Source organism: Pipistrellus kuhlii, unplaced genomic scaffold (genome assembly GCF_014108245.1).
Source record: "Pipistrellus kuhlii isolate mPipKuh1 unplaced genomic scaffold, mPipKuh1.p scaffold_m20_p_1, whole genome shotgun sequence".
Lineage (NCBI taxonomy): Eukaryota > Metazoa > Chordata > Mammalia > Chiroptera > Vespertilionidae > Pipistrellus > Pipistrellus kuhlii.
In genome coordinates, this window is record NW_023425404.1 from 43,883,399 (window position 1) to 43,900,051 (window position 16,653).

The 16,653-nt window shown below is 49.7% G+C and overlaps 1 protein-coding gene across 1 annotated transcript in view; it reads left to right on the forward strand.

Moving 5' to 3' along the window:
- The window catches only part of MYO5C (myosin VC), an 85,683-nt gene that overhangs the window by 16,400 nt on the left and 52,630 nt on the right, over positions 1-16,653 (forward strand). The window contains exons 5-10 of the mRNA XM_036441710.2: positions 2,365-2,521; positions 5,244-5,387; positions 7,788-7,869; positions 8,835-8,942; positions 14,948-15,054; positions 16,167-16,432. Of these exons, the coding sequence (XP_036297603.1) occupies positions 2,365-2,521; positions 5,244-5,387; positions 7,788-7,869; positions 8,835-8,942; positions 14,948-15,054; positions 16,167-16,432 (864 nt within the window). The remainder of the gene's footprint in view (positions 1-2,364; positions 2,522-5,243; positions 5,388-7,787; positions 7,870-8,834; positions 8,943-14,947; positions 15,055-16,166; positions 16,433-16,653) is intronic.

Here is a 16,653-nt window from a genome sequence, read left to right on the forward strand (position 1 = left end):
GAGCCAAGCCAGCTAGGGCCAAGCTGATACTTTTGAATTTTTTTAATAAAATGTTTTTATTGATTTTAGGGACAGAGAGAGTAAGGAAGAGGAATAGAGAGGTAGAAACATTAATGAGAAACATAGATCAGCTGCCTTTGGGGGTTGGCCTGCAACCTGGGCATGTACCCTGACCAGGAATCAAATTGATGACCTCTTGGTTCATGGGTTGGTGCTCAACCACTGAGCCACACCGGCTGGCTCCAAGCTGATACTTGGCATTTCCTGCACATGCTAGGTGACAGAGTCTCAGGGAAGGTTGTGCCCCTCCAGGTGAAGGAGACTTTCCAGAAATCCCACTGCAGAGCATTCTGATCATAGCGCATTGTCCAGGCCCCACCCACATGGCCATGCCAAGCCACAAGGGAGCCTAGGATATGCAATATTTCATATGGGCAGCACTGTGCCCACTAAAAATTGGGGCATAATGCCTAGGAAGAAACAGGAGAATGAATGTTGGTTAGAGAATTGCCAGTTAATAACCAAATACCTTGGTTTCTGCCACAGCAAGTTTGCTCCCAATCCTAACGTACCTATATTGTCTCAGTGCATTCTGGGATTTTCCCTGGCTCCCTGCAGGTCCAGAACATCCGTTTGATTAGTGTCCCTGGCTCAGGGCCCTAGGGGCCAGGGCTGCTCCTGGTGCCAGCAGTATGCGCTGCTTGGAGCTGCAGGGCCGAGCCAGCTTCAAGCTTGAAAAGCCAGGTTTCAACAGGTCTGTCTGTCTAACTCTAGCAGAACAAACATAAGACAGGCTCCTGTGGGACTTGCTGAGGCTAGACTGGGATCGGGAGAGCCCGCCATTAATAACCCAGCCCCATCGTGCCCGTCCGGCCAAGGGACACTGGGGGTGCCACCCACCTCGGAGTGTTAGCTTCCTCCTTTGAACCAGGAGCATTCTCTCTCTCTCTCTCTCTCTCTCTCTCTCTCTCTCTCTCTCTCTCTCTCTCTCTCTCTCTCTCTCATCCTCTCCAACATTGACAAGGGAAGCTGTGTGCTCTGAGCCGTGGGTCAAGCCTCTTACTCTCTCCGAGTCAGTTTTACTTATCTGTAAAATGGGTATAAGTGGCATAGGATTTTTGTGAGGCTTGAATGAGAATCCCTGTAAAGTATTCACAGAGCCCTGACACATCAGCCATGCCGGATACATAAAATGACATTATAGTAAAGTTCTACCACCATAATCTCTTGACATGAAAAGTTCAGTGCATTGTTTAAGCTCTCTGAGTTATGCAGCATAGCATTTTGACCTACAGAACACCTGAATATGTTCCCAAGCATATTTTGAATAACTGCTCTCCAAGCAATGTCTTTAAAATGTTTCATATTTAAGTGGGGAAATGCAGAAAGGAGTTGACATAGGCTTGAGACTGCTCTCATGAGAGGCCTGTTGGCAAACATGGCCCGCGGCTGGCCTCTGGGGACCTGCTTTCAGGAAGGTTCTCCCATTTCCTAATTGATAAGGGTGGCTCACTGTACTGATGCTTACTTCCGTGGTTCATGCTGAACATCTGATTTACTCTGGGCACCTGGACTGTTAGTCAACAGAGCCAAATCTCAACAGTACAACAATTGAAATTTCTTTTGAGAGCCAAATTTTTTTAACTTAAACTTCTTCTAAGGCCTCTTCTTCAAAATAGATTTGCCTAGGCCGTGGTATTTTTGTGGAAGAGCCACACTCAAGGGGCCAAAGAGCCGCATGTGGCTCTCGAGCCACAGTTTGCCGACCATGACATTAAGGGATGCCTGTGTGACCAGCCCCAATGGGAACTCTGGGCACTGGGTCTGCTGCACTTCCTGGTAGACAGCATTTGTCAAGCGTGTTGTCACGTGCACCGCTGGAAGAATTACGTGTGTCCTGTGGGACTCCCCTGGGAGGGGCTCCTGGAATTTGATGCCTGGCTTCCTCTGGAGGTGGCCCCCTGTGTCCCTGCCCTTCGCTGAGTTACTTTGTTTCCTTTCGGTGTAATAATCTTAACCGTGCCTATGGCTCCATGCTGAGTCCTGTGGGTCCTCCTAGTGGACCAAGACCTGGGATTGGTCTTGGGGACCCTCCACAGGAGACGGGACACAAAAGACTGGGAGGAGATTCTCTGGAGTGCCGAAAACAGGTACATTAGAGCAGAGGTTTTCAATATGTTTCATCTCACAGCGCATAAACTAATCACTAAAATTCTGAAGCACACCAAAAAAAATTAATTTTGCTTTGGAGTGATGAAAGTTTCCCTTCCAGCTTGTCTGCATTTTTCTTCGTGACTAGATAGATGTTGCTCTTTTAATAAGAAGGAATGTACATATTAAAATCTTTTCATTTGCTTGTTTTAGAAACAATAAAAATCAGTCCATAATTGTGAGCGGGGAGTCGGGTGCTGGGAAGACGGTGTCTGCTCGCTATGCCATGAGGTACTTTGCCACCGTCAGCAAGTCGAACAGTAATGCCCACGTGGAGGACAAGGTGCTGGCGTCTAACCCCATAACCGAGGTGTGTGCCCCGGGTGGGTGGGGCAGGCTGGGAGGCAGTGGCGTGGGGTGATGGAGAGGTGGGCTGGCCTGTGTGTGTGTGCACTGACTAACCATAGTTCCCTCCCTTGAAAGACCTGACTAACCAAAGTTCCATGCTTCTATGTCTCTGTCCAACCTCAAAGGGAAGGTGAGGGTGGGTGAGTGGGAAGAGATTAACCAAAGAATTTATATGCATTAATGCATAACCCATGAATGAGGCACTAATGTGGTAAAGGCCTGGGGGTGGGGTGGGGTGGGGTTGGGAGCCAGGTGCAGTCTAGCAGGGGTCAAGGGAGAAGGGGGCGGGAGAGGACACCTATAATATGTACAACAATAAAGATAAATTAATAGTAATCCTAATATATAAAAAGCCAGGGACCATCATGACCAAAACAACTGGACAGACGACCAAACAGCAGACTGAGTCAGGCAACAAGGCTGACGGGGGGGTTAGTGAGGGACGGCCAAACGACTGAACAGCAGGCTACATGGGGCCAGCAGGGGGGCAGTTGGAGGCGACCAGGTTGGCAGGGGCGGCAGTTGGGGACAACCAGGCCGATGGAGGTGGGGGTGGCAGTTGGGTGTGACCAGGCCAGTGGAGGGGAGGGGGCAATAAGGGGTGACCAGGCTGGCGGGAGGGGCAGCTAGGGGTGATCAGGCTGGTAGACAGAGTCAATTAGGGGTGATCAGGCAGGCAGGGAGGTGATCAGTTAGGAGCCAGGGTTTTGGATTGTGAGAGGGATGTTCGACTGCCAGGGATCAGGCCTAAACTGGCAGTTGGACATCCCCTGAGGGGTCCCGGATTGGAGAGGGTGCAGGCTGTGCTGAGGGGATGACCGTCCTCCCCCGCCCCCCATGCACAAATTTCATGCACTGGGCCTCTAGTAATAATAATAAAGATCAAAGAAGTGAGGTGAGAAACAGCCTGGAACTCTGTTCTCAGTGGGAGCTGAAGGAGATGAGGCAGAGATTGCTGCCTTTGAGGCCCCCCCGTCTGTCTGCTGGGCTAGAAATCCTACCAGCAGATTTCAGGAGCCCCCTGTTTACATTTACATCCCGGGGAAATGTCCTCCACCACAGATACCAGTGCACAGAGACCAGCAGTTCCGCAGCCAGCAGGCACCAACTGTCCTGAACTGAGTGTTAAATATGCAGGCATCGTATTGTGAGCAATTGTTGAACCCATGGGAGTTTGAAATCAATCATGGTAGGAGTATCCACACCTTTAAAAAAAGCAAATGCCACGTAGCAAGGCTCTTACTCTTTCCTGCAGCGGACTCATCAGCATCATATCAATGGTCCCGTGTGGGCAAGGCCAGCCGTGATAGCAACTAGGGGTGAGGACACTACCCTCTCCGAAGAAGGGGCATCTGAAAGGCTCAGGGCCAGCCCAAAGGCCACCTGGGCTGCTTCGTAAAATGGGCAGGGGATTGATTTGGGTTCATTTGGAAGTGGAGCAAGTAATTTAGAACATAAGATTTCTAGACCTCTCCTCTCTAAAATGTGTCAGACCACCTATTTTGTTTAAGCCACTGTGCCAGATAATATGGGACGTAAAGAAAAAGAATAAGACCCAGTCCCCAAGTTTTAAGGCTTCTCTACATAAGTATATTTTCAAGTTAAATAGAAACATAAGGTAGCAATAGAAGAGTCCAGAAGCCCTGCCTGGTGGGTGATTTTTTAAAAAATATATATTTTTATTGATTTTTTTTACAGAGAGGAAGAGAGAGGGATAGAGAGTCAGAAACATCGATGAGAGAGAATCATCGATCAGCTGCCTCTTGCACACCCCCTACTGGGGATGTGCCCGCAACCAGGTACATGCCCTTGACCGGAATTGAACACGGGACCTTTCAGTCGCAGGCTGACACTCTGTCCACTGAGCCAAAACAGTTTCGGCCCAGTGGGTGATTTTATGGTTATTTGTTCAGAGTTGGCCTTGCCCACCAGCCTTTAAGCTCCATGAAGGCAGGACCATGTCTGTTGGGTTCACCTTTGCCTCCCCAGCTCACGGCCCTTAGCAGGGGCTCGGTAAACACACGTGGTATTGGAGTGTGGTGACCGGGCAGGAAGCACAGTACATGTGCATAAGAAGGGCACTCCCAGACAAAGGTGCTCAGGAGGGGAGACAGGCAGAAGAGACGGAATTCAAGGATGGGAGTAAAAAAGCTGAAATTGTGTTCAGAGTGTATCTGTGTGTGTTGTGGGGGGGGGGGTAGAGAGGGAGAAGGCAGGGTTTTTTTTGTTTGTTTGTTTTTTTTGGTTCAAGGAAGTGGTAAGGGCTAATAGAAATAAAGGTTGAATGAAGGATGTGGACTTTTAATTGAGCATTTATACTATGTGGGGCATGGATGAGGTGAGGCACTTTGTATTATCTCATTTTCCTCCCAATTCTGTAGGGTTCTTATATCCCCCATATTACAGAGAGAGCTGAAATAACATTTCTAGCATCACTCAGATAGTAAAAAAGAACCTAGGGACCTGAAACATCAGAGCCTGCACTCTTTCTGTTCTGCTCAGCGTCTTCCAGAGATTGAGGAGAGCTGCTTTCCCACTCCCCAACCTCCCTCTGCTAATTACCCCACCACCACCACCACCACCACCACCACATACAGGATTGGATTTTACTAACACTGCTCCAGTAATGTGAATGCAACGATCTTTTTAATGTGGTTGTTTCAAGGGAGTTCTGTGCTTTGCAGGCTGTTGGAAATGCCAAGACCACCCGCAATGACAACAGCAGTCGGTTTGGGAAATACACAGAAATCAGTTTTGATGAGAGAAATCAAATTATAGGAGCCAACATGAGAACTTACCTGCTGGAGAAATCCAGAGTGGTCTTTCAAGTAAGGATAAAAATACTCATTAAATTTTCCTTTTCCCAACTTTTTAAGTATTGTTGCCATTCATATACTCATTAGACAGCCTACATTGTTCTGTGACTTGAATAGTTACTTCATTTACAGTTTGTTTGGTTTCTTCTGTTCTTAAAAAGAAATGTTTTTAAATTTTTCATTGAATTTATTTGGATAACAACGGTTAATAACATCATATAAATTTCAAGCATCCAATTTTATAATATAACATCTTTATACTATATTGTCTGCTTATTACCTAAAGTCAAGTCTCTTCTGCCACCATATATTTGATCCCTTTTATCTTCTCCATCCTCCCCCCCACCCTCCTTTCTCTCAGGGCCATTTATTGCTTTTTGTTTTATATCCCACACTAAAGGCCCAGTGCATGAAATTCATGCATGGGGTGGGGGAGGGAGTGTCCCTCAGTCCAGCCTGCACCCTCTCCAATCTGGGACATCCCTCTCACAATCCAGGACTGCTGGCTCCCAACTGCTCACCTGCCTGCCTTCCTGATTGCCCCTAACCGCTTCTGATCACCCCATAACCACTCCCCTAACTGAACCCCTGCCAGCCTGTTTGCCTCTAACTTCCCTCCCCTGCGGGCCTGGTCACCCCTAACTGCCCTCCCCTGCAAGCCTGGTCCCCCACAACTGCTATCCCCTGCAGGCCTGGGTTCCTCCTAACTGCCTTTCTCTGTAGGCCCAGTCACCCCCAACTTCCCTCCTGTGCCTGCTTGGTCACCCCTAACTGCCGTACCCTGCAGGCTTGATCACCCCCAACTGCCCTCCCTTATAGGCCTGGTCCCTCTCAACTACCCTCCCTTGCTGGCCATCTTGTGGCGGCTATCTTGTGTCCACATGGGGGTAGCCATCTTGTGTGCTGGAGTGATGGTTAATTTGCATATTACTCTTTTATTAGGTAGGATAGAGGCCTGGTGCATGGGTGGGGGCTGGCTGGTTTGCCCTGATGGGTGTCCCAGATCAGGGTGGAGATTCTCTTGGGGTGTGGGGCCTTTGGTGGTTTGCAGACCTGCCACCTCCCCTGGCGACCCAAGCAGAGGCCTTGGTATCTGGGGTTTATTTATCTTCTATAATTGAAACTTTGTAGCCTTAAGCAGTGGCCAAGGCAGGCCAGGGCAGATGGAAAGCTTGGCTTTCTCCATCACCAGGGGCAACCCTAGCCTCCTACTCTCTCCAGCTCCATAGCTGCTGCCATTTTTGTTAACATTTATTTATCTTCTATAAATGAAACTTTGTAGCATTGAGTAGAGACTTAGGCCAGCAAAGGCAGGTGGAAAGCTTGGCTTCCTCCATTGCCGGAAAAACCCAAGCCTCCCGCCTGCTCTCTGTGACCGCAGCCATCTTGGTTGGGTTTATTTGCATATTTTCTCTATTGGGTGTGGTTGGTAGGTATAGCAGAGGTACGGTCAATTTGCATATTACTCTTTTATTAGATAGGATAGGATTGAAATCATATTGTTCTTATCTTCTTTTTCATCAGACTTACTATAATAGTATTAATATTTCAGTTATAATACCCTCAAGATCCATCCATATTGTCACAAATGGAAATATTTCATCCTTTTTATAAATAGTATTCCATTGTGTATATGTCCTACATCTCCTTTATAGTCTTCCATTGAAGGACACTTAGGTTGTTTCCTTATCTTGACTATTGTGAATAATGGTGCAATGCACTTAGGGGTACATATATCTCTCTTTTTTTATTTTTTTAAGAGTAGTTTATTGGTTTTTAGAGAGAGAGGAAGGGAGAAAAGAGAAAAAATGTGAGAGCATAGCAGCAATCAGCAGCCTCCTGCATGGCCTTCTACTGGGGCAACCCCAGAGACTAGACTTTAGGTAACAGGTGTTGGCCTGAGCACGGAAAGGTCTTGGGTTCGATTCCCAGTCAAGGGCATGTATATGAGTTGCAGGTTCCATCCTCTGCTTCAGTCAGGGCACATGCAGGAGGCAATCAGTGTGTCTCTCTCACACATTGATGTTTCTCTCTCTCTCTCTTTCTCTGTCTCTCTCTCTCTCTCTCCTTTCCTCTCCTCACCCTTTTACTCTCTCTAAAAATCAGTAGAAAATATATCCTTGGGTGAGAATTAATCAAAAATTTTTAAAAATAAAAAATAACATTTTCTCTGGGGTCATCATTTGGAGGGCCATCAGAACCACCAGTTCTCCGTCTGTAAAAGGCAGGGCCGGCCTATGGGCCAGCAGAGAGAGCAGGGTGGGTCCCAGCAGATGAACCAGAAACCAAGGTGGTGCCTGGGTCCCCAGAACAGAACTGTCAATCCAAATCATCTAAGACCCTCTAGTAGAAACCTCACATTTTCATTTATAAAGGATTGATATAATTTTGGGACTTTTCTTTCTTTTACAGTCAGAAAATGAACGAAATTACCACATTTTCTATCAGCTCTGTGCATCTGCACAACAGTCGGAATTTAAACATCTTAAATTGGGTACGTGATGGATGGTATGTGGAAGAGTCTCTCTTTTATTTAGGGGTTTAAATTCTAGGTTAACTTCTTAAAGTAACATCACTTCAAAAATATATTCTGTCCAAAGGTACAAGATTCTTGGGCTTTGGTGTGGAATGGATGCCTCTGAGGAGATAGATAAGGGCTGAAGGGTAGGGTGGGCCTATGGAGAGTTAGCCCTGCAACCCCAGGCTTCTTTTCAAGGTCATGGTGATTGGGTCATCTAGCTAGAGCCATGTGGACAAGGCCTCCCTGACAATTAGAACTTATGCTCTAAGTCTCCAAACTTTTCTTTTTATCTGAACTCTTTGGTCATTTTTCTAATGTATATGACATATTTGTTCCTTCTAAGATAGAGTTCTTTTATCATAATTTGAACTTCCTTGATGACTCAAGGTCACCATTTGGGAAGTCATAATGAAGTCACATAAATATAATATCCATGCTTTGTGTGCTAAACAGACGGTTAATAGCCAATGTGGAAGAAGGGTTACCTATTACCCAAATATCAGATGCACAGGACATCATGATCTTGTTTGTGGTGAATTTTATCAGGGTACGCATATATCAAAACCTATCAAAGTGTACATCTAAAACGTGTGTGGATCATTGTACATTTAATAAACTCACTAAAAACGGCTGTGACACAGACATTTGTACAGAAGGTTGACACAGAAAGCTGCGTAATAAAATTGTTAGATGTGGGATCAGAAGCCATGAGCTTTGGAGGCAGCCTGTGTTTCAGTTCTTACCCCGCCATCAGGGCGGGGCCCCGAGGAAGTCACTCTCTTCGGAGCCTCAGCTTTTGAGACTGTAGGTAGAATCCTAGGGAACAAATGGAATAATGTGTGTAGAATGGTTACAACAGCTTATTAAGAACTCTCCTTTTTAATAAGCTTGCATGTCCACGTGTTTATGCTCCAGAGGTAACAGCCTTGTGATTTCAGGGAGTGCGGAGGAATTCACTTACACGAGGATGGGCGGCAGCACCGTGATCGAGGGCGTGAGTGACAGCGCGGGCATGGAGGAGACGCGGAAGACCTTCGCGCTGCTGGGTAAGGGAGACCTTCTGTCCACGGGGTGGCTGTTTCCTCTTTCAAACAGATTTAAAAAGCTTAACCGCAGGGTGCCCCGCATGCATGAGTGCAGAATATTCCTAATAAATCCTAATTTTAGAATGAGCCGATCAGAGCGTAGAGGCCAAATGATCAAGACTGTGTCTTTCCCGGAAAAGATGGAACCGCAGCTTCTTTGTCCTCTGCCCCGCTGCTGCTGGGAGACGCCTGGGCTGTGGCCCTGTGGGTGCTCGGAAGCACTTCTGGGCTGACCAAGGGGTAGCTGACTCAGCTCAGAAGTGCAGTGTAACCCCAACCGGCCTTCATGGGCCTCTTGAGGATGATAAAATGGAGGGCATTACATGGAGCTTAGTGAGCACTTTACTATGCTTATCAACGCATCTAAAACTTAAAGCCATCCTGGGAGGTATGCGCTAGTATTTGCTGCATTTGACGCAGGTAAGATGAGGCACCAACATGGTAAATGATTTACCTGAGGCCACATGCCAAGTACGGAGGGAACTGGAATTGGACTCAGGGCCTTAAAACTTCTCATTAAATTTTTTTAAATTTGTTTTCAACTGCAGTTTACATTCAATATTATTTTGTACTAGAGGCACAGTGCACGACATTTGTGCACTGGGGAAGGGGAGTCCCTCAGCCCGGCCTGCGCCCTCTCACAATCCAGGACCCCTCGGGGGCTGTCCGCCTACCACAGAAGCAGGAGAAGCTCCTGCCATTGCCACTGCACTTGTCAGTGAACCTGGCTTCTGGCAGAGCAGAACACCCCCCCCCCCCCCCACCTTTGGGAGTGCACTGACCACCAGGGGGAAGCTCCTGCATTGACCCCTGGTGGTCAGTGCATGTGATAGCAACCGATCATTCTGCCATTAGGTCGATTTGCATAATAGGGTTTTATTATATAGGATTAGTTACAGAGTATGGCATAGTTATTTGATAATCACATACTTTATGAAGTGTGTCCTCCTGATATTTCCAGTACCCACCTGGCACCATACATAGTTATTACAATATTATTGACTACATTTCCTATGCTGTACTTTACATCCCTGTGACTACTCTGTAACTTCCAATCGGTACGTCTCAATCCCTTCACCTTTTTCAGCCAGTCCCCCAGCCCCTCTCCCCTCTGGCAACCATCAGTTCAGCCTGTTCTCTGTATCTGTGAGTGTTTAAACATCTCATTTTATATGGAAACCAAACCTTTTGAATTGCTAGGAGGTTGGCACAGGTGAAGCAGTACTCTTCCCAGTCTTTCTCCAATTGCTTTCCCTACATGGAGCTCATGTTTGGAAAGACTATTTACCAAATGGTTTATAACAATAGTCATTCTCTTTCCCTTTTCTTATTAGTCTGGCATCCATACATTGCTGCCAACCAGAGCTTCTGATCAGAGTGAGACCAGAGCCAGCTCAGCGGAATGCCAGGACTACAAAGGAATCTGCATGCTTTCCTTTCCATGTGCCTGTTGTTCAAAGATGTTAGCCCCAGACTGTGTTCTCTTCTGACTGCCTGTGCATTGGCCATTAGACCTCACAATTTACTACTTAATTATCTGTTGTCACGTATTTTCTTTTTAAAAAAATTCTTACCCAAGGATATGCTTATTGATTTTAGACAAAGGAGAAAGGAGCAGGGGAGGGAAGGAGAGAGTGGGAGAGAGAGAGTGGGAGAGAGAGAGAAAGAGAGAGAGAGAGAGAGAGAGAGAGAGAGAGAGAGAGAGAAAGAGAGAGAGAGAGAGGCAGGCATCCATGTGAGAGAAGCATCCACACCAGTTGTTTGCCTTCTGTATGTGCCCCAACCAGAAACTGAACCCAAAACTTAGGTATTATATGTGCCCTGACCAGAACTTGCAACTTTTAGGTATATGGGACGATGCTCCAACCAACTGAGCCACACTGGCCAGGGCGTGCTCCAGTTTTTCATGTGTCGTAACACAGGTCCTTGATCTCATGCAGGTCCATTATTATCTCTGAGCATCATTTTCCATCTGTAACCTGGAAGAATAATGACAATATTTAGTTGTTTCAATTATCTTACAATAACAATTTATTATCTCTTGTGATTCTGGGTGGACTGGGCTCAACTGGGCACATCTCACATGGGACTGTCATGTGATGGTGGAAGGGGCTGGATCCTCTGGGAGCCATGGCAGCTGCAGCCACGGGGGCTGGGCGGTGTCTGTCTCTCCATGTGGACGTCCTCACAGCTGCTCTCACAGTGAAGGGACTGCACGTGTGCGGCTACCATCTCCCAGAGCCGGTTCCCACTGGCTCAGGTGGACTCTGCAGGGCTTTTTATGAACCATCCTCAGAAGTGATGTGGTCTCACTACTGCCACCTGTTAATACTCACGGCAAGCCATAGGCCAGCTCAGACCAGGACTCTCGGAGGGCGCCACGCAGGCAACAACGTTAGGAGGGGGCCTTGGGGCCCTGGGAGTAGCTGTGAGTGATGTTGTGAGATGAAGAGATAATGTCTAAAATGGTTTATGAACTGTGCCATGCTGTATCAGAGGTCAGTACACATTTAATGAAAGCATGACCTCACTGCATGAGTCACTAAAAAAGATCCTAGACCAAAGGTTGACAGATGGCATCCCATTTTCGTAAATACAGTTTTTATAGGGGCCCAGACACACTCATTTGTGTAAGTATGGTCTGTGGCTGTTTTCACACTGGTGGCAGGTGAGTAATGGTGACATCAGCGGCCCTGCCTGCAAAGCCTACCAAGAAAACAGTGGCTGACCTTGTCCTAGATGAGAGTTTTCTTGCGATGTGGGAAAGACCCAGGGAAGTTATGAAGCCGTCTGGCTTCACCCAGTGTGTCCAAACACGGAAGTCCCCTGACCACCCAGGGCCAGGCAGAGGGGAATGTGATTGACTCCAGAGGTCTGGTCACTGAATTCATGTGTGGGACCAGATGACCCGTAACTTCAAGATGGCCATGGTCCTATGACCGTGCAGCCAAGGAGATCATGCTGTGAGTTGGCTTCATGGTCTCTAAACTGATGTCGTCCAACACAGTAGCCACCAGCCACAAGTACTTCAATGAAAGTGAAACGAAATTGAGTTCCTGTTTCACTAGGTGTGTTTCAGCTGCTCCTAACACATGTGGCCCGTAGCTCCGAGCTGCACAGCGGAGACATCATGTCGGAGGGTCTGTCTCCTGACAGGGGAACGCTGCACCTGCTTTACACTGCCCGGCCCATTGGCTCGGTCCTCCTGTTTGTGCCCAGAGTTATCTGTCTCAGGCAGAGCCCTCCTCTGGGGCAGGCGGCCTAATTGAATCTTCTGTGGGCTTACCACGCACTCAGGCACGTCACCTCCTTTAAAAGTGATTGCTAGCTGTGGTTGACTTGTCCGTGCCTGTGTTCTGTGACGGAAACAGGAGCGAGAGGTGGGCCGGTTAGCAGTGAGGCCATTTCCTTCAGTTCACACGCCGCTTCAATCCAGCCAGGAAGTGGGCCTCGGAGCCCGCACATCCTCTTTGCCTGGCCTGGGTCGCCAGGGCACCTCCACGTTACTCACACCGGGTAAAGCTAAGAGGGGTTCCAAACTCCACAGTCTTTCCACAGACCACAGTGGTCTGTTTAGGTAGGACATACCCAGGCTGACTGTGGGCACGTGCCCAAGCCCTCCTGTGCCTTAGTTTCCCGTCTATACAGTGGGAATAATCCGAGCACTTGCTCCATAAAGTTGTTGTAAGCATTAGAGAGGTGACCGTGTCCGAGGGACGCGGGGTCCCACCACGTCCCCTTCCCACCCGGCTCCTGAGGCACCTCCGCCAGCCGGCCAGCTGCAGAGTTGCCCCTGAGGAAGCAGAGGTGGTGCGTGTTGGTCTTAAGCTCCTTCCTTTTTCTCCTCTGACATTGAACCCATCGTTTGATCCTTGCCTGGCCGGCTAGAGCTCCCACAGAGAACACCCCGGACACCGTCAGACCCAGCCAGGACCGTGCCCAGGGGACCAGACCATGGTGCTCTCACTGAAACCTGACTCGGGCTGCGGAGCTTCTGTGTGATGTTGTCTCCCTCCCTCGAGGAAAGTGCTGTGCTGAGAGCTCACGTTCTTCCCCACGTGGCTTTGGACTTGCTCCCCTTTTGCCGAGTCTGGAGGGCATGGAGTGGTGAAGGGGCTTACCGTATTTTTCGGACCATAAGACGCTCCGGACCATAAGATGGTTTTAGAGAAGGGAAATGAAGAAAAAAAGATTCTGAAACAAATAGTGTCCTAAAATATTTTATGTGCATTAAAACCCAACATCACAGTCATAAACACATGTAATCAACCCTGTAAAGTAAACAGCAGCATTTAGAACCATTTTAGAGCCGGGCAAGCACACAGAGACCACACAGAGCCGGGCAAGTAAAAAAACTTTTTTTTAAAGTATATGTGTAGGCTATATTTGGACCATAAGATGCAGGGACTTTTCCCCCCCACTTCTGGGGGGAAAAAAGTGCGTCTTATGGTCCGAAAAATACGGTAGTTATGGACCATGCAGAGAGGACTGTCCCCTTTGGTTGCTGTTCCTCGTCCTCGCCTGTCATTGGTCTTGGCGGCGGCCCGGGAGGTTGTTTTTGCCAGACGCCCCGTCCTCCAGCGGAGCTTTCACCGCCATGTGGTGAGGCGGCGAGGGCCTGGATGCAGTTTGAGCTGCAGTCAGCCGTGCATTTTTGGTTTGAAGTCTTTTGCGACTTTGATTTTGTTTAATCTTTGAGAAGCCGCCTCGGTTTTGAAATATTGAAGAACAGGACCTCGCTGCCATTGAAACATCCCAGGAGTCCTCAGCAGTGGTGGGGCCAGCGGCTCTCGCTCGCCATAGAGCCAGCCGCTTTGTGCCGGGGGGGCCTGGGGGCAGGTGGAGTCTCTGTTCCACGTCCATCCCGGTGCAGACCAGGGAGCTCGGACACCCACCGGAATGAGCCTGCCCACCCGGCTGAGTGTGTCTCCAAGTCCCGGACTCACCGCAGTGTCATTGCCACCGCCTGCGCTTACCCTTCCACCCGCCCGCACCCGGCTCCTGACCTGGCCGCTCGCCACGGGCAGGTTCTCCACTGTGGTTTGTGGAGTCAGACACAAAGGCCTTCCCAGCGGCCTGCTTGGTTTACTTTCAGCTCTGGGAAATGCATGAATCCCTTCCTGATGACCAAATGTGCCAGGCACTCATGATCTGTATTCGGCCCACAGCAGTCAGGGTGCCCGTGGGAAACATAGGGCACGCGCCAAGTACCAGGGGGGCTTGTTCATGGAGGGAGCAGCCGTAACGATGTGGGTGGGGCTTCGGGGCCAGAGGGGCAGCGGGGACGCAGTGCAGCAGCAGAGCTGTTTGTTAGCTGCACCCTCCCCTCAGTGTTCCAGGCCCAGGGGTGTTACTGGGGAAGTCAGTGCTGCACCAGGAGTAGTGACTCTATGTCAGTCAGCAGCACAGTCAGCCTGGGGCAATGTTACCAGAAAAGAGACAAGCGAGCAGATCAACCCCTCTCTCCTCCTCCTCTCTGACCTTCTGCCCACAGCCCCAACCAGAGGCCAGAGGGCCTGACAGCCCAGGCCATGGTCCACCCAGGTCAGCCCCCGAGGGCAAGTGAGACACATCCAGCCCCCCACCGTAAAAGTAGTTCAGGTGGCTTGTGAACGAAAAAGAAACATGCACATTAAAGATGAAGCAAGTACATCACAGGGTAAACGAGAGCCGATGCTCCCGGCCACCCGACACGAAATGGTCACCTGGATATTAATCTGTGTGGAACTTCCAGCAGCTGCGGCTGAGGGGGACCTCGCGGGTTGCAGAGTCCACCCTGTGCATTTGCACAAGCCCACCCGGGGGAAGGGTGAGTCAGGCTCACCTGGGTCCTCGTCACGCCCCCTGTCCCAGCTCTTGGCACCGGGGTCCGAGAGTATCTTAAAGGAGCCCAGGTGTCCGCTTACTAGTGGCTAAGTGAGAGGAGAAATGCAATATTCCTAATTCGGGAACATTTTTGTCTTCAGGCTTCAAGGAGGATTTCCAGATGGATGTGTTTAAGATCCTGGCAGCCATCCTACACCTGGGCAACGTGCAGATCACAGCAGTGGGCAACGAGAGGTCCGCCATCAGCGTAAGCGGCTTGCTTGTTCCACCCTGCCCGCGTTTGGAGGGTCATGGGAAGGACGCCTCAGGGTCCCCTGCTTTTGCCTTTTAGCACCAGGCACGTTGGCCCAACTGGGGAGGCCAGCTTAGTGGGAAGAGGAGAGCAAGGGTTTCCGTGGGCTGTCTTCAAAGAGTAAAGCTTCTTTCTCTTGCAACAGAAGAGGAGGGGGAAGTGCATTTTCTATGTATTTTTCTTTTATTGAACAAATTTTACTAGCACTGCTATGTGCCAGGCACTGTTGTAGGCTCTGGAGAAACAGCAGTGAACAACACAGAGCAAGGTGCCCCTGGCGGAGCTTTTAATCAGAGGAGAGGAGACACTGTGAGCAATGCTGGGCTCTGGCAGCGGCCGGTGGCTGTTCAAAAGGAAGTAAGGCAGAGGAGGGAGGGGGGGAGGGGAGCAGGGCCTTCGGGGAAGTTTTCTGAAGGGCCTGTGTGAAAGGCCGCCTCACACCCGAATCCTCCTTCCTTCTTCCCGATATGGCCTGCTCACATGGACGTGAACTGTGCCTGTGTCTGGGGCAAGAGGGTGTCACTTCAGAAATAGCAAAAAAAGCCAGTATATCCCGAGAGGAGCGAGTGAAAGGAGGGGGGGAAGGCGGGGCTGGAAAATGGGGGGGCGGGGAGGGGCACAGGTTATGCAGGGCCTGAAGGGCACGGGACAGTTGGAAGCAGAAAGGACACCTCCTGCCTCTTACTGTGTACGTTCCGTGGCAGACTCCTTTATCAATGGACACTAGGTAAGTCGATGTGTGCGTCTTCTGTGACACATGTGAGTGATGGTTGGTCGGGGCACGTGTTTAGTTATTCCCACCAATGTCTGCTCGAGGAAGAAGGGAGCACTAGGAAGAAACACTGATGGCAGATGGCAGCAGTGTCCTGCCAGGGGCAAGGTGCCGCTCCCACCGCTGGGCCCTCCCGCTTCATGCCCAGGCCTGGCCGTGCCTCTGAGTCCTGGCCATTCTCACGCCAGCTCGTCCTCCTCTGCAGGCTAAGTGGGGGCCCGGGAGCCCTGGCGGGGGGCCCCGTGCTGGCTGTGTTGGCCGACGGCCCTGATGGGGCCCGTGTTTGTGTCCAAAGGTGGATGACAGTCACCTGCAAGTGTTCTGTGAGCTCCTGGGCCTGGAGCGGGGCAGCGTCGCCCAGTGGCTGTGCAACCGCAAAATCATCACGACCTCCGAGACGGTGGTGAAGCCCATGACCAGGGCCCAGGCTGCCAACGCCAGGGACGCGCTGGCCAAGAAGGTCTATGCTCACCTGTTTGACTTCATTGTGGAGAGAATTAACCAAGCGTTGCAGTTTTCAGGCAAGCAGCACACTTTTATTGGTGTTTTGGACATTTATGGGTAAGAGCCTGTCTTTCCCCCTTTGAATGTCGAACGCTCGCTATCCTTAAATCATTTGGTTCTGGTTCTTCCTCTGTGTTTCACGTGATCAGAGAGATTGCGTCCTCGGTTTTTGCACGCACGGATGTTAAGTCCCGTCTCCTGGGCAGCAGTGTCTTATTTAGTGTGTTAGTAAACGCTAACTTAACAACGGCCACCTCGAGGGCTCACCGTGGCCAGCG